Consider the following 25,760-nt stretch of genomic DNA (forward strand, 5'->3'; position numbering starts at 1 on the left):
CCTAACCCTATTTTTCCCATAGGGCCTGTTGTTTATATTGCACAAGGGTTTTTAGGAACAAATGTTTTTACCCTGCAGTTAAATGAAACTACCTAATAGACAATTAGGCTGCTTTACGAACACTCCTTTTATGTTTTATTTATTATAATTTAATGGAAGAACTATATATATAACAGTTTTGAAAAATATTGTAATGCAGATATAATAAACTATAGTTTCGAACTGAAAAAAAAAAAAAAAAAAAAAAACCTATTACTCTATGAATTCTATACTCTTAACTAAACTCTCAAGTTATGGTTGATTCATATAAGCTTTTTTTATGTTAGAAAATTTTAAATGTAATAATGACATTACCACAGTCAGCCCTTATAAAAACCTTTGTTCACAACATATTATTACTTTCTTGGTTTATATCTATCTTAGCCAGGTGGGTAAAGTGCCTGCCTGGCAACCAAAAGGTCGCGGGTTCGAATCCCGCCTCAGGCTTGGATCAAAGTACTGCAAAAACCTTGGGAGGTGCATTATGGCCACAGAAGCCGATGCTCCAACAACTACCAAAAAAAAATGTATCTATCTTAGTTTTTTTATATTTATCACAGAAGCCTGTCAAACAACACATTTCACTTTCTGTTTGTCAATTAGAAATATGGAACAGAGCTTACAGCCCTTGCTAGCTGCTGTGACATGGATAATTTAAATAGGTGGCCTAGTGAGCTCAAATATTATTACACACTGCAGTGAAGTTGTATTTCTTCACAAGTTTATGAAGAATGACAACGTAATTACGATGTTACTTTGAAAACAAAGTGGCCTCTTTGCAGTGCATGTTTGAAAAAAAAACTGCATCGACATATATGATCCAAAAGACATCAAACAACCAAAAAGGAGGTCCAAGCAGAGATGATGACCTGAGATTGCTTTTCTTCTGCTGTTGGTGATTTCATTAATTGAATCAGAGCTATTTTGATTCAAAGGTATAGCATTTTGAATAATATTTGTAGCCATGTAAGTTGAAACCTCACAATAAAACTATTTTGTTCAAACATAACGTACTTACAAAATGCTAATAATAAAAGATTTCATCCAAAACCTGGAAGTATTTTAATTATACTGAAATTTTCATTAAAGTGGAATGATAAGTCTAATTCTTTTACCATCTAGAGTGATTTACATTTTGTGCAAATTTAAAAAAAATTACATATTGTTATTTGGTAACAGTAGCATCTATATCTTTTATTTAAATACTGTAGCTGAACTGTAAACTCTTAGTGCAAATACTAAGAAAAAAAGAAATCAGAAATATTATAGCTCATCATTGTGTTTCTTTGCAGTTACATTAATTTATACAGTAACTTTCTTTTTCCTTAATTTAAGGGAATGGTTTTTCCTCTTATCCCATGAAGTGCTCAATCCAATGTACTGTTTGTTTGAATATGCTGGAAAAAACAACTATAGTCTCCAAATAAATCCTGCCTCCTCTGTTAATCCTGATCACCTTCTGTATTTTCGGTTCATTGGTCGATTTATTGCCATGGTAAGTGTTCGTTAAAGGTAATATCAGCTAAACTAATTTTTTAAACTTATTTAGCCATGAGAGATATTTGAAGATCTTAATTCACTTAAGATTTGGGAGAACCATAACTACATAATTTCTATTCCTCTTTTCCCTGATTGGGCTATTATTTTAAATTTCATGAACTAATATGACCAGATTGTGTCACTGAAATTATTCTTGTAAGGATGAAATCCTTAATTCCTCATTTCACCCTAAACTCTTTGTCTTTTATATAAACCATGGTTTTTCATAAATGTACCAGGCTGTTCACCCATGAGCTGCCCTTGCTTTTTAGCTCACATAACTTGAAAAATCAGCCCATGAACACATACAGTGGTGTTGACTATTCACCATGTTAACTAGTACTTAAGTTAAGGAGTGGGGTTATACCGAAGAACCTCATAAATCTGGTGTGCTTGGAACCAGCACATGCTAAATATTTGAAAACTCTTGGTTTTTGAAGGTTATGCATGTAGCTTAAGTTTTTAGGGGATAATTCATTATTTTTATTAGATGATACAGTAGCACTGGTCCCTATTATTATTAATATCCATATGATGCAAGGAAGCCTGAGGCTTATGCTGCACCAGGAAAAAAAAAAAAAAGTTCCCAAGTAACTCTGAGAGAGAGAGAGAGAGAGAGAGAGAGAGAGAGAGAGAGAGAGAGAGAGAGAGAGAGAGAGAGAGAGAGAGAGAGAGTGAGTGAGTGTCAAAAGCAGAAGGGAATCACCAAGAAAGAGAAGAATGATGATGTACAGCTCAGGACCCTGGGTGTGCCAAGCCCATACTCACCAGATGTGAGCCCCCGGGGTTAATGCAAGACTACTGTATGGCATTAAGGGCAAGCTGCTACAATGGATAAAAGGATGGTTGAGTGGGAGAAGACAAAGAGTGGTTATCAATGGACACTGCTCTTCATGGACTAATGTTATTAGTGGAAGCCCCAAGTGTTTGGTGTTGGGCCCATTGTTGTTTTCGGTATTTATCAATGATATTGATGAAGATATATCAGGGTCAATGTCTACGTTTACAGACAATACAAAGGCTGGCAGAGCCGCAAATGACAGCAATGACGTACGCCACTACAACAGGACCCGGAAAAGTTGAGCAGATGGGCCGAGAGGCGGCAACTGAAGTTCAACATTGACAAATGTAAAGCACCACATATGGGTAGCAATAACCCCACAGTAACATATCAACTGGGTGGCACTACACTGAGGATAGTGGAGAATGAAAAGGACCTTGGGGGCAACCGTGCAGTCAGACATGAAGCTCTCTGAGCAGTGCACAAAGGCTGCAAGAGTAGCTCAATTATATAGAGGAATTTTGCTAGAATAGTTTAATGAAAGCCATAAGTAGTGGTAGAACTGATTCATGCATTGCTCCCAGAAGGACATGCAGTTACCAAAGAAGTGGGAGGTCTGCTGGGGTCTACAGTGAGACTAGCAATTACATTTACAATCACATTACATTTACTAAAAATATAAGCACATTTACTTGCTTATACACCAATGCTGAGAAATGATTATCAATTCTCCCAATCTATACACCTTCAAGTTTTGACATCACACCCCTATCCCTTTGTCAATGTCTGTTAAGAAAATCATAAACCAATTTGTTTTTAATTCCAACCAACTGATCCCAACACCAATCCCTAAAGGGGAGGCTTACTTCTAACAGTGGCCCAATAGGAAGAGTACCTGCCATTTATAACCCTCTGTCTCTTGCCCTGCAGCCATCTTGAAATCCATCTAAGAATCTTACATGATCCCAACATGTTCGTTTATAGTAAACTGTTATGCAATAGAATTATATATTTTACTAAAATTGGAATAATATCTAAATTATTTCCTACATCCATTTCATAAGTGACTGCATTAGCATTAGCATTAGCATTAGTAGAGGCATATGATGCAAGAAAGCAAGCTTATTCAGCATCAGCCAAAAAAAAAAAAACCCTCTCCCATTTCACCCCTCCGTTCGTTCGAAATACCTGTCCAGTTGAGCTTTAAATTTGTTTAGGCTATCAACTTCAACAACAAGTGATGGAAGTCGGTTCCACCAACCAACCACCCGCTGGCCAAAGGCAAATTTCCGCACATCTATCCGACATCCGTCCTTCCTCAATTTGAATTTATGCCCTCTGAGGTGATTATTCTGAGAAAGATGAAGAATCCCATTGGCATTGAGCATGCTCAAACCATTCAAAGCCTTATACACCTCTATCAGATCACCTCGCCGGTGCCTAGTCTCCAGACTCTGTAATTTGCAAAACTTAAGCCTTTCTTCGTAAGAGCAACCCTTTGTTCCATTTACTAATCTTGTTGCCCTTCTCTGTACCCGTTCCAGCAGCTCTACATCCTTCTTGAAATGAGGCCTCCAGACCTGTATACAGTACTCAAGATGTGGCCTAACCATTGCCTTATACAAGGGAATAATCACCTCCTTATCCCTGCTAGAAAAATTCCTGCATATCATTGACAAGACACCATGAGCTACTCTTGCAGCTCGTCTGCACTGCTCAGAGAACTTCATATCTGCCTGCACAATTACCCCCAGGTCCTTTTCATTCTCCACCACTGTCAGTGTAGTACCGCAGAGTTGATACATTGCTCTGGGGTTACTGTTACCCATATGTAGTACTTTACATTTGTCAATGTTAAACTTCATTTGCCACCTCTCAGCCCATCTGTTCAACCTTTCCAGATCCTGTTGCAGCAGCATAGCGTCAGTAGTGTCCTTAACGACCCTGCCAACCTTTGTATCATCTGCAAACTTAGGTTGGCAGGGTCGTTAAGGACACTACTGACGCTATGCTGCTGCGTCAAAACAACCAACAAGAGACAGTTAAACATGATTTTTCTTTAACAAAACTATTGCAAAATCTTTAAAATTCCATTTGTTTAAATGCCCATGCAATACACTTTTCCAATGCTTCCCATGATTTTCCCCACCACTAAAGTCAGATTGACCAGTCTGTGGATGCTGTTAATTGCCAGTATTAAGCCAAAATGTTAACTTGTACTGCCAGATTGGTCTGATGGGTAATGTTCTTGCCTAAGAAAAAATGTTGCTGGTTTGAATACTGCACCTGGTATTGCGATTGTTCAATTTTTTTTAATAAGAGGTGTAAATACTGCAATATGATTTTAGATTCATCAAATTGCCTTAAAAAAAAAACTAAATGCAGCCTACTGTACTGTTAAGTACTATACTGTGAAGTAATATTGAATATCTCACAAAATCATTTGATGTATTGTAAATACATAGTAACAATGACATACAGTTTAGGGAAATATGTACAAGTAAAACAGAAAGAAATTGATGTTTTGAAAATGGAACATAATGAATAAAGTGGCACTTACGGTTTTTTTTTTTTTTTTTTTTAAGTTTCTAGCTTGTTTCTTCTCTGGCCTTGTGCAGTCAACTACCCCTAGAGATACATTTAATGAAAAGTGTGAGATATTTGAGGCATCTACTGTATTTCAACATAGATTCTAAATGGGAACTTCATGTACTTAATTTTGGAGGCTACTACTACACTTTTCATTCCAATTAAGAAATACTGTTCAAGGCTTAGGCCTAAATAGATGTTAGATGAATTAATGAGGCTCGTGGTAGAGAAGAAGTATGTATGGGATGCATATAAAGTATCAGTTGACACAGAAGCTATGGCAAGTATAAACTAGTCTGTAATCAAGTCACAAAGGAGGTTAGGCAGGCAAAGGCAGATTATGAGAAATCTTTGGCAAAGGATGCAGAGAAAAACAGCAAAGAGTTCTTTACTTATGTAAACGTTACAAGGAAAGGGATGAATCAGATTGGACCACTTAACATAGATGGGTTGACTATTGATGATCATGCTCAGGTAGCTGATAAACTGAATGAGTATTTTGCATCTACATTCACACATGAGGAGTTATTGAATGAGGGGAGTGCCAGAAGTTTATCAAACGCATAGTGGAGGAGAAATTGTTGAAGTTAAACATAGGGAAGGCACCTGGGGTGGACGGGATCTATCCAGTTATATTAAAGGAGGCAGCAGAGGAAGTAAGCAAACTCTTAGATAATTATAAGAGCTTCCTTGGACTTAGGGGAGAGGTACCCATGGACTGGAGATGTGCAAATTTATCACCAATTCACAAATAGGGTTCAAAAGGTGACACAAGTAACAAGACCTGTTAGTTTAACTTGTGTTCCAGGGAAAATAATGGAATAACTGGTTACAGAAGCATTTCAGGATCATCTAGACAAGACTGCAGTAATAGTTAAGACACAGCATGGGTTTGTTAAAGGGAGGTCTTGTCTGACCAATTTGATTGGATACTATGATGTGGTCACAAAGGAACTGAATGCCAAAAATAATTTTGATATCATATACTTGGATTTCAGGAAAGCTTTTGATACTGTTGCACATGGAAGACTGCTGTACAAATTGGAGAGGTATAGCATTAAGGGTAAGTTGCTACAATGGATAAAGGGATGGTTGAGTGAGAGATGACAGAGAATGGTAATCAATGGATACTGCTCTTCATGGACGAATATTATTAGTGGAGTTCCCCAGGGTTCGGTGTTGGGCCCATTGTTGTTTTGTATATTTATCAGTGATATTAATGAAGATATATCAGGTTTAATGTCCAAGTTTGCAGAGGATGCAAAGGTTGGCCGGATTGTTAACGACCGTAAAGACAGTATGCTACTCTAACTGGATCTAGTTAAGTTGGGAAAATGGGCTGAGAAGTGGCAACTGAAGTTTAACATTGACAAATGCAAAGTCTGCATATGGGTAGCAATAACCGAAGAGAAATGTACCAACTGTGTGGTGCTACACTCACGGAAGTGGAAAGTGAAAAAGACCTGGGGGTAATTGTGCAGTCAAATATGAAGTTTTCTGAGCAGTGCATACAGGCTGCCAGGACAGGTTGTGGAGTCCTGTTAGTGATATATAGGAATTTTGCTAGCAGGGACAGTGAGGTGATTATCCCGTTATAAGCCGACCGGGCTAGCCGAGTGGGTAAAGTACCTGCCCGGCAACCCAAAGGTCGCGGGTTCGATTCCCGCCTCGGGCTTGGATCAAAGTACTGCAAAAACCTTGGGAGGTGCAATATGGCCACAGAAGCCAATGCGCCAACAACTACCAAATCAAAAAAAAAAAAAAAAAATCCCGTTATACAAGGCAATGGTCAGGCCACACCTAGAGTACTGTGTACAGGTCTGGAGGCCTCATTTTACGAAGGATGTAGAGTTGCTAGAACGAGTACAAAGAAGGGCAACAAGATTGGTGAGGGGAACAAAGTATATTTATCAATGATATTAATGGGTGCTCTTACCAAGGGGTGAGAGAACCTCTTAAAAGGGGTGCTCTTACCAAGAAAGGCTTAAGTTCTGCAAATAGCAGTGCCTGTAGAGTAGGCACCTGCAAGGTGATCTGATTGAAGTGTATAAGGCTTTGAATGGGTTGAGCAAGCTGAATAGTGATGGGATTCTTCCTCTTGCTCAGACTAAGAGCCTGGGGGGGCCACAGTTTCAAATTGAGGAAAGATAGTTGTAGAATAGATGTGCGGAAAATTGCCTTTAGTAGCGGGTAGTAGTTGATTGGTGAACAGGCTTCCATCTTTTGTTGTGGAAGCTAATAGCCTAAATAAATTTAAGGCTGAGCTGGACAAGCATTTGGAACTAATGGGAGGGTTGTTTTTTTTTTTTGGCTGATGCTGCATAAGCTTGCTTTCTTGCATCGTTTGCCTCTAATAATGCTAATGCTAATAGATGCTGACATAGTTTGATAAATTAATGCTTTTCTGCATTACATATTTCTGTATTGCTATCTTGGGGACACTTTATTCCTTTCAGTGACAACAATGTTACTGATTGAGGCCACCTGTGATCTGATGATAGTGCCATTTAGTTTTTAATGAATAATGGATACACCTATTTGATGATGCTGTTCAATTAAAAACAATATTAAGATTCTTCAATATAGGTTCGGTCCGGTGTACTAACTAGCGGCCGGCCTGTGATCACTGTTTTAGAGCTGTACCTTCGAAATGTAAGGAATATTGGATCTCACCACGATGTTCATCATAACCTCAAAAGTCATCAATCATACTGCAGTCAGCCGACCGGGCTAGCCGAGTGGGTAAAGTACCTGCCCGGCAACCCAAAGGTCGCGGGTTCGATTCCCGCCTCGGGCTTGGATCAAAGTACTGCAAAAACCTTGGGAGGTGCAATATGGCCACAGAAGCCGATGCGCCAACAACTACCAAATCAAAAAAAAAAAAAAAAAAAAAAAATCATACTGCAGTCATACTAGCTTATAGGTTGCATGTATATTATCACCTGATAATTTATATGCAACCCATATATTTTTCTTTTCTACCACGAGTCTCATTAGTTCATCTGACATCCATTTGGGCTTGAACCTAGAACAGTATTTGGAACAAAAAGCCTAGTAGCTTCCAAGATAACTTCCTTAAATGCTTCCCATTTAGAAGTTGCTGTTGGTAACATCATCAGTTTTAGGTTTTATACAGTTGGTCCCACTGTATAGAACCTAAAAAATCTCTGATACCACTAGTCGCCCTTACGAAAGCAAAAACCCTTCCCTTTACCACTGATGGTAGTTACATCTTTAAGTAAATATCACATCAGTACACTGTGATCACTGCTACCTCGTGGTTCCTTTATCTATAAATTCTTAATGCATGAATAATCACTGCTGATAATCAGATCAAGAGTGTTACTCCCTCTTGTTGCCTTTCTAACATGCTGCTGTAGAAAACATTCATCCAGTAAATCCACAAAAGTCTTGCTAGCATGTGAGTGACCAATCCACAAGTCCAGTCGATATCTGGAAAGTCAAAATCGTTCATTTTAAGACATTCTGATTTACTGGCCCACTCTATTTCTCTGCACAGTTTCTCTGTACTAAACACAGGGAAAGGATACAGTTCTCTGTATCCTTTCCCTGTTTAAGTCACACCAAACTGACTCAACATTGCACTGTCCACCCATGTCAACTGAATCCACTGCCTTAGATTTTGTATCTGTCAGCATAACCCTTCCCCCCTCCTATCCTGTCTGTCTTTTCTGTACACATTGTACTCCACATATTCATATTCTTCATCACTTATATATGTGGGCATTCATCAATACCACTTTTCTGATATCCCAACAATTGCAGCATGTTTTGATCAGCACTTCAAATTCATCAAATTTATTTACTGTGCTCCTAACATTGGTATACATGCACCTGCTCTTACTCTTAGTTACCCTAACACAGCCCATGTATTTACTTGTTTCATGATGACTTCCAGCAGTCCTTGAAATCCCCAGCACCTTGCTTTGCAGGCTCATACCAATAAAAGCAGTGCAAGAATCATTTCCACTTCTGCCTGTGGCTATTGTTATTCTATTAGTCTGTGTATGCCTCCCCAGCTAGCAATTTTCAGACCCACCTAACACTACCTCGATGCCATCAGCAAATGTTTTTTCACCCTTTCTATTTATGTACATCCCATCCCTGTAGAAGCAGTCTCTTCTATTAACAAGCACAGACCACTTCTTCTTTGTCCTCGCCTTCTTTCCATGTTCACCCGTCACCACCAAATACGGAGGATGCGGAAAGGTCAGGGAATGACCACCGCATATCCTCGGAGCAATATGGCCTTAGTTGCTAATGCTCCTAAAAACCAAATAACAAATAACTTTCCACGTTCATATGGGGTCGGCATCTTTCCATTCATCATCCCAATGTTCAACGTTCCTATTCTAACACTTTTCAACTCCTTCTTCATCTTTAGCTGAACTAACTTCTTTAACCGGATCCGCCCTTTGTTCGGTAGCCCTGACACATCTACTTTCCATCAATCACCTTTTGTTTTGGCATAACAAGCACAGACCACACTGAATAAAATTCTACTCCATGAACTTTGCACAATTTGGGCTGAATCATTGAAAAGGCTCTCATTATATACTCCCTGCTATCGTGTACAGACACTTTCAAATTTAACCCTAACTCGCAACTTTTTTCAACATTGCTCTGTTCTTGTTAAGTAAATCTGCAGATCTTCTCCTCTTAATGTCATTAGTACCAATGTGTACAAAAATATCATCTTTTGTGCCCTTAAAAGATAATATCTGCTGTAGAACATCATCTTTTGTCCCTAACAGACATACCCCTGGTCCTATTCCACCTATCCTTTTTGCACAGTATATATTTCCTGTTTCCCTGACATTAGAGTCACCGACAACAACTAGGTCCCATGAGGACCAGCACATTCTACCTCGGAGGTTGCTGCTGTGTTGCTTGATGATCAATTCCAAGCTCCAGCATTGATGTGGGCAGCTGAGATCTTTATGGTGTTCCCAATTTAAATCCTTTGAGGGCATCCACCATTCTTCAAGCTCTCATAAAGGCTCATAATGCTGAATTAGCGCCTAATATCCCGATAGCTCTGCAAACATCAAACAAGTAGTACCTTGAGCCTTTTTGCTCTGCTGGTCTGAGGCATGATTTCCACTCAAATTCAATATAATTAAAAATACTACACTAAACTTATATACTCTTATATATATGAAGTAATAACACTCGCACTGTTTATGCTACAAAATTTATGGTATATGTATTTCGTATCTCCTATCACATTTATGTTATTTGTATTTCGTATCTCCTGTCAGGTTTATGTTATTTGTATTTCTTATCTCCTATCACGTTTATGATCTATGTGATATGATATAGCATTAAATTTATAAGTTATAATAGATAATAAATTTATCTAACTAATGCCAGCCTTTGTGATTCGAACTTTGGAGCAACCTATTTTGCAGTACTGTATTTATGCCAAATCACCAATACAAAAAGCTCTACAAATATTAATGTTGTACGTTGCATATTACGTGATAAAGTTAAGTTATTAAAACATGTGTGTATTGCTATAAAGTATAGTTTATAAATCTCTTCTAATACTGATTACGCTGCTACAATGCTATGTGCATCTGTGGGCTTTCTATATACTGTCTTATCTAGATTATCTGGGGTTATTAAGATGAGGATGTCTAGGAATGGTAGTTTTTTCTATCTTCAGTTTAATCATAAATTTTATTTTATTTTTTGGTGGAACCTGTTGAGGTTATGATGGAAGTCAGAGAGGAGGTCTATACCTTGTTTCAAACTTCGGTTTCATGAGTTGTTGGTTCAGAAAGGTTGCTTCAAGGTGACTGATAAAGGTTTCTGCCAGGAGGGGAGATAAGGAGTTACCCAAGCCAAGACCTGAAATCTGGATGAAGAAAGATCCGCTGTAGGTGAAATGGGATTGTCCTTCAAAAAAGTCGATTAGATTCAATATGTCATAAGGTTTGCCCATGGTGTGGGGTTTGTGGGTGGATAGTTGGTGGGTGATTTTTTTGTGGTACTGGAAAAAGAGTAGTATTTTAATTTGAATTTAAGTTTGTTAATCCTTTTGGTTTTGAAGAGGTTTAATTTGTTGCTGAAATGATTTTGTGCTTGTGTGACTTCATCTGGTGTTAACATAAAGAAACTGAAAGATTTTTGTGAATAATTTTGCTAGATTGGTTGTTTTTAACAGGGCAAGACCATTGGGTCTTGTCATTAAGTCTACACTGTTTTAGGAAATATAGCCGAGTTTTGTAATTAAAAGGAAAAACATAACCTAGAGCATAAACAGCTGTACACCCCACTTAGCAATACATTAAGATAGACAAAGTTGCACAAGCACAAAATTATATCAACAATAAATTAGACCTCTTCAAAACCAGGATTGCCACCCTTAGCAAATTTGCTACTCTTTTGCAGTACCACAAACAAACTCAACTGCCAACTACCCACCAACAATACTGCCAACCCCATGCCACCAGCAAACCTTACAGTAATATGGCCAACAACAAAAGACCATTCCAACAAGTACTCCCACATTCAAACCTTCCATCATTAATTTAAGTAGTAGAACCCTGTCACCCACAGAACAAAAACTTTTTAGGATGTCTTAACTTCACCCCCCCCACCTCAGTTCCAACCTTAGACTTTTTGACATGACTCCCTGTCAGCCTGAAGAAAATCCCTATCCCTGAAGCAGGAACAACATCTTGGCCAACACTCTCAAGCAGATCAAGTACCAGGAGAAAATCCAAAAAAGATCCAATATCTCAAAACAAGAAGCGGCAGTCATCAAGGCTCTGAAAAATATCTCTATCCACATAGCAAAAAAAGACAAGGGTAATGCCACGGCCATCCTAAACCACGAAGACTGTTACCAGAAAATCCTAGAGCACCTATCAGACCAAGAAACCTACAAACCCATCAACAGAGATCTCACAAATTCACTATAAATAAAAAAAAAAGAAAGAAAAGAAAAACTCGCCTCTCTTTAGTATTAGTAATGGCTGCATGGTGCAAGAAAGCCTATGGCTTATGCTGCACCAGCCAAAAAGGGGAAAAAAAAAAAAAAAAAAAAACCGAATAAAACAATGATAAAAAAAATAATAATAATAATAATTAATAAAAGAAAAGGAAATTAAATATCATCCTATGTGCTTCCTTCACCTGAAGGTACTATCCAGATGACCTTTGAATTTCCCCAAACTGTCAGCCCTACCACCCATGTAGGCAACTTATTCCAGTAATTTATAACTCGCTGGCTAAAATAAAACTTCCTGCAGTTCAATCTAAACATTTCCCCCCGTAACTTGAATTTATGTCCCCTAGTTCTAGCATCATTTATAATCTTGAAAATTTCGTCCTCATTCATTTTACTGATGTCTCTCAGAGCCTTAAACACCTTAATCAAATCTCCTCTAAGGCGTCTAGTTTCCAAACTCTGCAGCACACATATTCAATGTCTTTTTTCATATGGATGCCCTTTTTCCGATCTCACCAGGCGAGTTACCTGTCTTTGCACCCTTTCAAGAAGCTCGATGTCTTTCTTTAGGTGCGGTCTCCATACTTGAACACAGTATTCCAAGTGTGGTCTAACAAAAGCCTTATATAATGGGATTATCACGTCCCTATCTCTACTTGAAAAAGATTGATAGATCATCGATAGGACACCATGGGCCTTCCTTGCAACCTGTTTACAATGCTCAGAGAATTTCATGTCTGACCGTATCGTAACACCCAAGTCCTTTTCCTCCAGTACTGGGTTTAGTTGAACTCCACTAAGTGAATAAGTTATTTTGGGAACAAAAGAAGATAGATCAGGACCTCTTTGACAAACTCAATCCCAACAACTCAGAAGCTCCCTCACTCTTTACAAACATCAGAATTAACAATCCAGGATTCCCCATCAGACCCATTATAAACGGAAGGCTCCATAATGGAAAACAAATGAAATCATGGATTGGATGGAATCTATCCAATTGTGTTAAGGAGGGAGCATTGAGAGATAAGCAAACCCTTAGCCATAATTATGAGTGCATTGTTGGATTCAGGGTTGGTTCCTATGGACTGGAGATGTGCAAATGTATCCTCAAATCATATAGAGGATCAAAAGGTGACATCAGTAATTGCAGACCTGTTAGCTTAACATCTGTTCCAAGGAAAATAATAGAATCACTGGTTAAAGAAGTAATGCAGGACCATCTGGACAGGCATGCAATTATACTGTAATCATAGCATTAATTTGGTAAGGGGCAGTCTTGTCTAACCAGTCTCATAAGTTACTATGGTGCAATGACCGAGGAACTTGATGCAAAAAAAAAAATAATTTTGACATCATATACTTGGATTTCAGAAAGGCTTTTGATAATGTTGCACATTAAAGACTGCTATACAAACAGGAGTAACGTGGCATTAAGGGCAAGTTGCTGCTGCTATGGATAAAGGGATGGTTAAGTGGAAGAAGACAGAGATTGGTTTTCATTGGGCACTGCTCTTTGTGGACTGATATTATTAGTGGAGTTCCCCAGGGTTCAATGTTGGGCCCATTGTTATTTTCAATATTCATCAATGATATTGATGAAGATATATCATGCTTAATGTCTAAGTTTGCAGATAATACAAAGGTTGGCAGAATGGTTAATGAGAGTCATTAGTGTGAGCTACTGCAATGTGATCCAGAAAAATTGGGTTGATAGGCTAAGAAATAGCAGTTATATTTTAACACTGACAAATGCAAGGTAATGTATATGGGTAGCAGTAAACTCCAGAGTAACTTATCAACTGTGTGGTACTACACTTGGGGTAGTGTATAATGAAAAAGACCTGGGGGTAATTGTGCGTTCAGACATGAAATTCTCTGAGTAGTGTAGACATGCCGCCAGGACACCTCAAGGGGTTTTGTCAATAATATACAGAAACTTTCCTAGCAGGGAGGTGATTATCCTTTTGTATAAGGCCACGATTAGGCTACATCTTGAGTACTGTAGTTCTGGAACCTTACTTTAGGAAGGATGTAGAAACTGCTGGAATGGGTGCAAAGAAGGCCAACCAGACTGGTGAAGGGAACAAAAGGGTGCTATTACCTAGAAAGGCTTCAGTTGTGAAAATTGCAGCATCTCAGACTAGGCCTTGAATGGATTGAATGAGCTGAATGTTAATGGCATTCTTCCACTTGCTCAGACTACACCCATGAGGGGGCATAAAATCAAGTTGAAGAAAGACGGTTGCAGGATAAATGTGCGGAAGTTTGCCTTCAGCCAGCGGGTGGTTGATTGTCAGAACAGGCTTTAATCTGTTGTTGTGGAAGTAGATGGGTTGAATAAATTCAAGGAAGAACTAGCAAATTCTTGGAAGGTATGATTGATAGGTGAACTGTGTAGTTTTGATTTTTTTTTTTTTTTTTTTTTGCTGATGCTATATAAGCTTGCTTTCTTGCGTCATTTGCTTCTACTACTACTAAAAGCAGACATTTCGAGAAATTATTGTGAATGGCCTTCAGTGTCCTTTCCTTTTATTTTCAGTGACAAGGAACTGGAACTGCATTAACAACCATCTTCAGTTTTGGAGCCAAGTGTAAAAGTCTAAACTAAATACCACATAAATGGATTTTGATGTATTAATTGACAATCTAAAGGACTTTAATAACAAATAAGACTTGATATCAATGAATTAATTACAGAGGGAAAATTATTTAAGCATCATTCACAGAGCTAAATGAATTCACGGAGCTAAATGAATCCATGTTGTGATTGCCTTATAGCTCCATTTCTGTTTAAATAATATTGTATTTAATCACATTTTTAAATGAGACATTTTTTTTATGAGAAATATCTATACAGATTTCATCTCCCCTTGGATCTTTTTTTTTTTTTTTTTTTTTGACTTCTTTGCCTTGGAAATGAAGTTTTTTAATGGATTGGACCTCAACCTTCTCCAACATACCTTCTCTTGCTATATTCATAGATCTAGTTCAGTAACCAATGAGACTTATGATTATTGAATTAACTTATGAGACTTAATAGTTTATATATTCATAATGTCAAATCTCTAACACAGATTTCTAGGTTAGGGTACATACTTATTGACCCCCATGTATTTAAAAATTTTGAATTGCAATTTTAAATGCTCTCAATATGAACTGTGATGCCTACATTTAATTTTTTATATGGTGCATATAATTTATTTTACTGATATTATATCTCAGTGTTGCATCTCCTTTGAAGATAGTGTCTCAATGTATTTGTACATAATTTTGAATCACCCTGTACATTGTATATCACCTTTTGATTACTGCTTCCAGTTAAACTTTAATTTTATTTTTCAAGTAAAATTTTGGTCATTGCCACCAACAGACATTTACCATCATTATGATGTATATAATATGTATTAATTCACTTGTATTATTTTCAGGCACTCTTTCATGGGAAATTTATATATAGCGGTTTCACATTACCATTCTATAAACGAATGTTAGGAAAAAAGTTAACTATGAAAGATATAGAGTCCATTGACCCTGAATTTTACAACTCCCTTGTATGGATCAAGTAAGATATATTTTTATATATATATATATATATATATATATATATTTTTTTTTTTTTTTTTTTTTATCTTTTTGTTAGTTGCTATGATATATTGGATATATTATGCAATACATTATTAATGCTAAATATCCACAAAAGAATTGTAAAACTATTAGATTTTTGAAAATTGCACATACACTTAATCACTTTATTATAAATAAAGTTATGCTGAGATTAATATCTAGAGCCATTGGTACCACCATTTGCACCTGAGACTGCCCTGAATGACAAGATGGTTTAATTTAATCACTTCGTCAAAGCAAAGAAAATCACCATAAAGACAGATGGGCTTGTCTATGGGAAATTTGTATATAATGGTTTTGTACTACCCCTTCTATAAACTAATGGCATATATAATATACAGTCATCCCTCGATTTGAGCGGTTTTTATTGTACTGTTTCGCTATTACACGGTCAGGTATTTACTACCAAGATTTCAGATTGCGCACCGTTTCTCTACCTGCACAATTTTTGTTTACGAAGCTTCAAAAATAGGTATGAAGAGCAGATTTTGAAAATTTATTTATGTTTTTTTTACATGATTGAAGATTTCGTTGAAGGAGAAATACATTTCACCATAATAACGTAAAATCCCACAGAATTCCAGCTGTCAATATTGCAAATGCAATAAGATTGAATTTACTACCTGTTTATAATTAGATTGCACTAACAAAAAAGCCCAATAGACCGAAAAGTGCAAATTGTTTTTATTGTTTTATGGTCGTGACCTCCATAAATGCGCTTTAGAAAAATATCACAAAGGTGTTCAAAACTGATTCTTATAACCAAACATAGCAATAAATGGTGGTGTGTTTGTACAGTTATTTTTGGAACAACTTCCTCATTTGGGAATCCCCTTCATCAGTTATCCTACTTTAGCTGTTCAGACAGATTCTTTTTCTGGTTCGCGCAACTTAAAATGTTTTAATCGGTAAGCATTGCTTTTGCTGATTTAATATTTCTTGTCTATATAAAGTGTGTGTTTAAATGAAGAAAGCTACAACAAAAAAAAAAAAAAAAAAAAATTTAATTTAGAGGAAAAATTAAAAATTCGTTAAGGAGTTGGAAAATGGCAAAAAGGTTGTGACATTGGCCAAGAAATACAGCATAAATGAATCTAGCATTCGACGAATTAGGGAAAATGCTGAGAAAATTAAAAGTTCAGTTATCTGTTCCACATCATTGGCTGCAAAAAGCACTACAAAAGTGAGAAATCCGTTAATAGAGAAAACTAAAAAATTACTTTCTTTCTGGATAGAAGATCTTAATCAAAAGAGAATACCTCTTAGTTCAGATATTATTTGCACCAAAGCTCTGCAAGAAAAGCTGGTCCATCCAATGCAGACGCCTTTTAGGCCACTAAGGGTTGGTTTGAAAATTTTAAAAAACATCAGTCTTCACAATCTAAAATTAACGGGTGAAGCAGCCAGTGCAGATATGAAAGCTGCTTCTTTGTATCCGAAAACTTTCAGGATGTTATTGCAACTGAGGGCTATCTAAGCAAGTCAAGTGTTTAATGCTGACGAGACCTGCTTATTTTGGAAGTGTATGCCAAACTGAACATTCATTTCAAAAGAAGAGAAAAACGCTCCAGGTTTCTAAGCTGCAAAAGATAGGTTAATATTGTTGTTATGTAGCAATGCAGAGGGTGACTTTAAGTGTAAACCGTTTTTGATTTATACATCAGAAAATCCTCATGCTTTTAAAAGCTCCTTACCAGTTCATTAGAAATCAAGCAAAAAAAAAAGCCTGTATGACAGCTAAAATCTTCGAGGATTGGTTTTTAAATTGCTTTTGCGTCGAAACAAAAAGATATTGCCTGAAGAAGAACATAGCATTCAAAATCTTGCTCATTCTTGACAATGCACCCAGTCATCCTATACATTTGTCTGATCTAAACCCAAATGTGAAAGTCACCTCTCTTCCAGTGAATACAAGTTTGTTGTTTCAGCCGATGGACCGAGGTGTTATAGCTTCCTTTAAACTTTATTACCTAAGAAGATCTTTTTTACAATTGGTAGGAGCTACTAATATAATAGGCAGTCTTTCAATTCGATATTATTGGCAGAATTATAACATTCTTGATGCTGTAAAAAATATTGAATTTGCATGGGGTGAAGTTAAGAACTCAATAATGAATGCAGTGTGGAAAAAGCTGCACTAAAGAAACCACAGTCGAAATGCCAGAGGTAGTTGAGATTGTGAGAATTGGCAAAATGATTAGCGGAGAGGGATTTGAAGAATTGGAACCAGCAGATATCACAGAAGTCCTTGAATCTCATAGAGAACAGTTATCAGTGGACGATATTTTTTCGCAATGTTGAAGAAGATAACAAAAATAATAAAAACGAAGAAGATGCACACAAAAATTTGACCATGAAGAGACTAGCCAAGTTTTTAAGACTTGCAAATCAGCTTAGCCAAGAAGCTCTGGATATGGATCCTAATTTGGAGAGGAGTTTAAATTTTCGTAGAACTTTATCATTGGCTTTATTTCCGTATGGAGATATTTATGGAGAAAAACAGTGTGCTTCTAAGCAAACAGTTTTAACTAATTTTTTTCAAAAAGTGCCAGATGCCGTTGCAAGTTTATCATAGGAAAACAGCGACAAAGAAGCAATGAATTTTAGATTAAAAATCAGAGGTATTAGCAAGATTAGCAAGATACTAAAGTATTAGCAAGATTAATTTTATCGACATGTTTCTAATTTTTTTCTCTTTTTCTTACTGAATAAAGACAACGTTTTTGGTTTAATTTTTTTTTTTTTTTCCCAGGTACAGAACCCTCATTGTGTCATATAAACTACGTTTTGCATTGCGCGGATTTGGACTGCATGGCATTTTCCCAGAACGTAAACCCCCGCACAAATCGGGAGATGACTGTATATTATATATTTTATTTTTTCGCTTTTTCCAGAGAAAATAATATTGAAGAGTGTGGCCTAATGGCAGTGTGAGAAAAGGAAATAAGTTAGCTATGAGATATATATGTATATACAGGGTGTTTCAGTTAAACGTTTCAGAACTTCTAAGAGGGGTAGGGTACATCCTGACAACTCGAAATCATATAGCAATGTGGGGTCGGAAATGCTTTCCTGAAGCGGTGTTGTACACAGAAGCACCATAAAGAAAAGAGACCGTAAGTGAGAAATCGTTTTAATAATACATGAAAAGAAGCAAAAGGTACATGGATTAAAGTAAGTGTTCGAAGTTTCTTCCACGGGCTACAATGCACGCCTCACATCTCCGACGCATGGACATCCGAACATTCTGGAATACTCCAGGCGAATTTCGAATTTCTTCGGCAGCTACTGCGATTCTTGCAACCAGCTCCTCAGCATTGTCAACAGGGGTGTCATAAACTAGCGATTTCATATGACCCCAGAAATAAAAATCAAGACATGATAGGTCGGGTGACCAAGCAGGCCAACGCACGGGACCACCACGTCCGATCCACTGTTGACCAAATGTGACATCCAGGTAGTTATGAACATCTCCGCTATAATGGGCAGGGGCTCCATCGTGTTGGAACCACATTGTCTGTTGCGTCGATGCAGAAATCTGTTCATCTCTCAAAAGTTGTGGCAATACTTGCTGCAGAAAGATCAAGTAGATAGGTCCGGTTAGACGACACGGTAACAGGTAAGGTCCGATGAGGTGATCTCCCATAATACCGGCCCATACATTGACCGAAAATCGAATCTGTGCTGCACAACGTCGTATTGCATGCGAGTTCTCGATGCCCAGATATGGTCGTTATGCGTGTTGAAAATTCCTTCCCTTGTGAAGGATGCCTCATCGGAAAACAACACTTCAGCAGGAAAAAGGGGATTTGTAGCACATTTTCCAAGGTACCACTGTGCGAAAGCAATACGAGGTGCATAATCCTCCGGTTGCTGTGTCTGGACACGCTGCACGTGAAACGGATGCATGTCTTGTTCTCGGAGAATCCTCCAGACGCTGCAATGGGAAACCCCGACTGCATTTGCTAGACTTCGTGTACTCGTTCTTGGATTCCCCTGTACATGCTGCAGCACATTCTGTTCGACGGCTGGAGTCTGTGCTGTTCTTACCCTGTCCCTGTCAGCTCTTTCAAATGAACCTCTCTCAGCTAACCTCTGGTGCAGTCTTGCAAAGAAATTAGGACTGGGAATACGCCTCGTCGGATATCATTCCGTGTACAAACGCTGTGCGGCTGGCCCACTACAATTTGCAGCCCCGTACGCCAAATGCATATCGGCTAACTCTGCGTTCGTGTAATCGTCCATCCTACTAACTTAGCGTTCTTGTTCAAGAAATTCGAAATTCGCCTGGAGTATTCCAGAATGTTTGGATGTCCATGCGTCGGAGATGTGAGGCGTGCATTGTAGCCCGTGGAAGAAACTTCGAACACTTACTTTAATCCATGTACCTTTTGCTTCTTTTCATGTATTATTAAAACGATTTCTCACTTACGGTCTCTTTTCTTTATGGTGTTTCTGTGTACAACACCACTTCAGGAAAGCATTTCCGACCCCACATTGCTATATGATTTCGAGTTGTCAGGATGTACCCTACCCCTCTTAGAAGTTCTGAAACTTTTAACTGAAACACCCTGTATATAAAGTCATTGTCATATTAGGGTTACCTGAGACTAGCCTCACCCATATGTATTATATAAATGAAGTGTCCTCTGGTTAGTTTGCCTGTTTTGTTGGATGATTTGATTTAATTTGATTTTGATTTTATTGGCGCAAAGACGACTACGGTTATACTGCGCCAAGAAAACTTTGTTGGATGAAAAACCCAAGTTTCCAGGAGGAGTAACCTTGCTATCCTTGGCTGAGATACTTCATATTATTTTTTGGATTCCTAGGTGGTGGGTCCATTCCAATTCAGTGTGGTACAATTTGTTGCATGAGGCAGTATGGTGCATGACATTTCACTGTATGTGACAATTTGGTGAAAAACAATTGGTGGCTACAATTTGGCAAGTATGACGATTCAGTGAATTCTATGTCAGCATTTGATGTATGACAAAGAAAGATTAAAAATGCAAACTTTTAACATGCCATGCTGTGTGTGTATATATATATATATATATATATATATATATATATATATATATATATAGGCGCTTCCGTAGCCAGGTGGGCAGGAGTGGCAGTTCATAGGACACGCTTCTTGATTAGACCGGGGTTCAAGCCCATGACCACCAAATACGGAGGATGCGGAAAGGTCAGGGAATGACCACCGCATATGCCGGAGCAATATGGCCTTAGTTGCTAATGCTCCTAAAAAAAAAAAAAAAAAAAAAAACAAATAAAAAATAATGCTGTATAACATTAATTTAATGAATTTTTAGCAAGTACAACAATTTGATGAATTCTGTGTAATCATTCAGTGTATGATGAAGCAAGACCAAGAATGTAAACTTTTAATATGCTATGCTCTAAATGATTAATTTCTTGACCATGATTCAGTGAATTCTTCATTGATTTCTGCTCCCTGTGCGATATGCCAAATTGTCATGCATACCAAATTGTCATAGCCACCAGTTATACCCACCAAATTGTCATAGCCACCAGTTATACCCACCAAATTGTCATAGCCACCAAATTTTCTCGTATACCAACTTTCATACTGCGAATCATCCAGCTCCAAATTTACACGATCACTTTAGTTAACAGTATCTGGTGGATAAACTTGACATTTAAGCTTTACTTCACATAAAAAATATTACAAAAATATTTTATGTTCCTTAGTTTTAGAAATTAGTGTAAAATTAGGTATGTTTATAGTGCTATACTGTCATGTACTTTATATATTATATATTTATTTTTTCTCCTTTTTCAGAGAGAATAATATCGAAGAATGTGGCCTAGAATTGTTTTTTAGTGTAGACTTCGAAATTCTAGGTCAGATTCAGTCTCATGAACTAAAATCAGGAGGTGGTGAAATTAAAGTTACAGAAGAAAATAAAGATGAATACCTTCGGTATACACACTTTAATATTATAAAATTGATTATAATTTGTGTAACTTTCTTTAGTTATTTTTATTAATTTTATTTTTTTATCTTTTATTACTTTGTAACTTTCTTTACCTCAGATTTAAGTGATTCTGTTTATAGCTCTGAGAATTAGGTTGAATGGTTTACTTTATTAATTAATAACGAGGGCTGTTCAATAAAGAATGATCATAATTTTTCATGAACTGCATGAAACATTTAATGAATTTTTGTGAGCTGCAAAATTTAAGACCAAACCAAGCTGCATTACATTAGCAAGTGTGCAGTTGATTCACATGCACATATTTGTGATGTGGCTGGGGGTTCTCCAAACGCTGCGACTCATGTTCATAGTGTGACCGTGGTAGTTCGTCAAGTTTATGCCTGTTCAGTTTCACTTACGTAAGTGACATTCAAGGAACAGTATGCTGCTCTCAAATTTTGTTTCTGTGTCAAAAAAACATCAGCTGAAGAAAATGAAATGTTAAGAGGCTTATGATGAATCTAAGCTTCCATTTATCACTGCTCATAGGTGATTTAGAATGTTTAAAGATGGACATGATTCAATCACAAAAATTGGCAGTCCTGGAGCTCTAACTACCACAGAACCCATAAACACTGTTTCTGTAACCATGAGAGAAAATCGTCGTATAACAGTAAAGGTGACTAGCAGTTGAAAATATCAATAGGAAGCACGCACAGCATTCTCCACGACTATTTGCATATGACACGTGTTTGTGCATGCTGGATTCTAAGAATGTACCTGAGCAACAGCAAGTTGGATGGAGATTTGTTTGGAGCTACAAAGGATACTGAAGATGCTGAGGCTCTACACAAAGTTATAACAACAGATAAGACATGACTTCATCATTTCAACCCAGAGAATAAGCAAAAAAAAAATCTGTCTTTGTAAGTCTACAAACATCGTAAACACCGAAAAAAGCAAAAGTCGCGGCTTCTGCAGGAAAGGCTATCGTCACCTCTTTTTTTGACATTCAAGGAATGCTTTACCAGCAGCATGTTGTGGCACATCATAGACTGTTACAGGACCTTACTGCAGAATTGTACTACACACTTTGTGGGATCATATTTGTCACAAATGACCACAGCTACACACAGGTGGGTGGATGCTGCATTACGAAAATGCGAGATCTCACATTGCTCATACTGTCATTCAGTATTTATGACAGTATCAGCAACATTAATGTCAAATGTGTTCCTTGTCCACCCTACAGCCCTGACCTTGCACCTTGCAATTTTTTTATTTTATTTCCAAAGTTAAAGAAGAGCTGTAAGGAAGAAGTTTCCAGTCATCAGAAAAAGTTGCAACGACATTGGAGGTGATTGTTATGCACAAGTCAAAGTGGCTTCCACCATGTTATTGAAGAATGGCAAAACAGAGTAAGTACATTTCATCAAATGGGGACAACTTTGAAAGGACCATCAAAATATGGATGATTAATAAAGGTACATTGTGAAAAAAAAAAATTATGATCATTCTTTATTGAACAGCCCTTGTATATTTACACTCCTGATCTGAATTTTGAAAGAACATGGGTGGTTTGATGTAACACCATCCCAGCAGAAAATTTTATTTTATGAATATTCAGATTTTATATAAATGCACCCTGAGAAAATAATATTGAATAAATTTTTTTAGTTTATAGACAATCAAATTAAAAAAAATGCTTGATAACTAATACATTAACGTATGAAGCATCATTTAAAAAGAAAACATTAAATATTTAGGCATTATCTTGCCCACTGATCCAGATATTATTTCATATAAAAGTTGTGTTTGGGTTTACAAACCAGATTTAGTTTGTGTTGCAGAACAGAGAATTTGTTTAGCTAGTTTTTGCAGCATGCATTTATCCATTTTTTACTGTATATCTCCTTTTTTATGAGGGTGAATGAAATTAAAATAATTGTTTTTCTGCAACATACTTAAAAGCAACTCTTACACTGTTGCTTGACTAATAAAGATTAAGGGCCGTGAAGGATTTCACAATATTAGTTGTCAGTAATGATGCCTATTCACAAACTTCAGTTTGTTTCAAATTCAGCTATATTACAGTGATGTATATGCACATCAGTGACTGTTCCTGAACATAATGCCATTGTGGAAAATTTGCTTTTGTTTCATTATTTAACTATTTGAGCATTACATATTGCACTTTGTGGAAGCAGTTACCACGAGGTATAATATAAAATATTTTGTTGTTTCTAAATATAAAAGCAGTTTCTGATGTGATGAGTATAGAGGAGGGTGTGGTTTTTGTATGTGAGAGCACACGGACCCCAGGGTGGAAACGTCTTTAACTATTGATATTGTTATATATTCCTGATGCAAGCCAAAATTTCCAAGATTGGTGGCTATGTGCACCTAACAGTGTACACTACAAATTACTGTTGTGTTGCTTCATTATAGCTTGCTGCATTGTGTAATTGCCTTTTAAATGCACATGTATTTGGTGTTTTGTGCAGCAAGTTTAATGGCTGATATGAAGAATATCAGGATTTGAATTAAATTGAGCAAAACGGCTTCAGAGATTCATGTTTTTTTTTTTTTTATGAAACCCCATCTTCTCAACCTTCAACTCATGCATAGTACTAAGTACCATGCATGGGTTGAAGGTTGAGAAGATGAAAGAAGATACTTGTTGACATTAGACTCAAATATCTGCAATTTGTAATATTCAGTAAATATATGCGAATGAAAATTTTTCCAGAAAACAAGTAAATGGGATAAATGAGGAAAAAGAAAAGTTGGTATTGCGAGTTTGGAGTTGGATAGTGAGTGGATGCTGATTGATTGAGTACACGTTTCGACTGGTTTGGTTGAGAGTGGGGAATTATAAATGTCATTTCAGAAGAACAGTTCCTATGGAAGTACCTATAATAAAGAGAAGCAGAAATTAAACTTCTATTAGACAGAGAGTGGAGAGACCTTGTAAGAGACAGGTCATTAATTAACCTGATTGCCATCTTTTGAATGGAGTATAGGAGCTTGAGAGAAGTTTTGAGGACACAAGGGAACCCCATGGCCTGTGGCCATGATGGGTAGGTTGCAACATAAACTGTATTTTGTACATATTATTATTATTGTTGTAATAAAAATTCTCTTCTTCTAATATTCCATGGTAAGGAAGATTGAGATTTCTACAGAGTGAGTAATTATTTAGAAGAATAGTTGAGAAGTTGATGTTTTCACAAAACTGTTACATCATTTGTTGCTCTCTATTTCTTAATAATTATACCTCATAAGAGTATCATCATCATCAAGAATAGATAAGAAACTGAAAGCAAAAATAAATATATATATATTTTTCATGCAGAGGAAGTATTATTTGTGTGTACTTATTAAGCCACAAGAGATGGGAAGTTAGAGTAATCCCTAATGGAGATATGTGACCTTGTCTGAAAATATGAATGTCATCACAGATGAGCATAGGAACAGTAAACTTTTTTTGTGAGAAATAAAACAAGATTGAGTTTTCTGAAATGCCGAAAACACTTTTTGGTGATGACATATCAAGGATACAGATATTTGCATTTTAAAGTTCTTCAGTTGTCAAACTTCAGTTAAAGATTCAGTGCATTCAGGTCTTCTGTTGGTAAGTAAGACTAACAAAAATATGAAGAAAAGTTGTCAAACCATGCACAAAGACCAATGACGTATTGTTAATTGTGACTAATATATTATATCAGAACTTTCCATGGATAACATGTCCCAAATGGTGTCACCACATTTTTGGCATATCAGTCATCATTTTTTTTTCACCTTGATTGCATCTTGCTGCATATATTGCTGTTATTGATTAATTGCAATACAATTATTTAGTAATATGTTCCTTATATCTGTGTGACACCACGTCTCTGATATCCCAACAATATCCACCTTTGGTGCTTTGATGAATTTGAGGTATTGCTCAAAGCATCAAAGGCGAATATTGTTGGGATATCAGAGACGTGGTGTCACTGATATCTCAACACAGATATAAGGAATGCAGAACTGGAATTTGGGGAGTACAATGTGTACAGAAAGGATAGACAGGATAGGAAGGGAGGAGGGGTTATGCTATTAGTTAAGAAACACCTAAAATCCAAGGAAGTGAAGCCAGTCGACATTGCTGGACAGTATAGTGTCGAGTCAGTTTGGTGTGACATAAGCATTGGGAGATCAAAATTGAGAGTAGGAGTGTGCTATAGGCCTAATGACTCTGATGAGTATAATAAGAAAC

General features: G+C 37.0%; 1 protein-coding gene across 6 annotated transcripts in view; it reads left to right on the plus strand.

The window, feature by feature from the left end:
* The window catches only part of Su(dx) (WW domain containing E3 ubiquitin protein ligase suppressor of deltex), a 382,533-nt gene that overhangs the window by 292,681 nt on the left and 64,092 nt on the right, over nucleotides 1-25,760 (plus strand). For all 6 annotated transcript variants that reach the window (XM_090383423.1, XM_090383427.1, XM_090383426.1 and 3 more), the window contains 3 exons: nucleotides 1,375-1,534; nucleotides 15,356-15,489; nucleotides 21,364-21,504. In XM_090383423.1, the coding sequence (XP_090239549.1) occupies nucleotides 1,375-1,534; nucleotides 15,356-15,489; nucleotides 21,364-21,504 (435 nt within the window). The remainder of the gene's footprint in view (nucleotides 1-1,374; nucleotides 1,535-15,355; nucleotides 15,490-21,363; nucleotides 21,505-25,760) is intronic.

This window comes from Mastigoproctus giganteus, chromosome 10, assembly GCF_048544385.1.
Source record: "Mastigoproctus giganteus isolate SK-2022 chromosome 10, ASM4854438v1, whole genome shotgun sequence".
NCBI lineage: Eukaryota > Metazoa > Arthropoda > Arachnida > Uropygi > Thelyphonidae > Mastigoproctus > Mastigoproctus giganteus.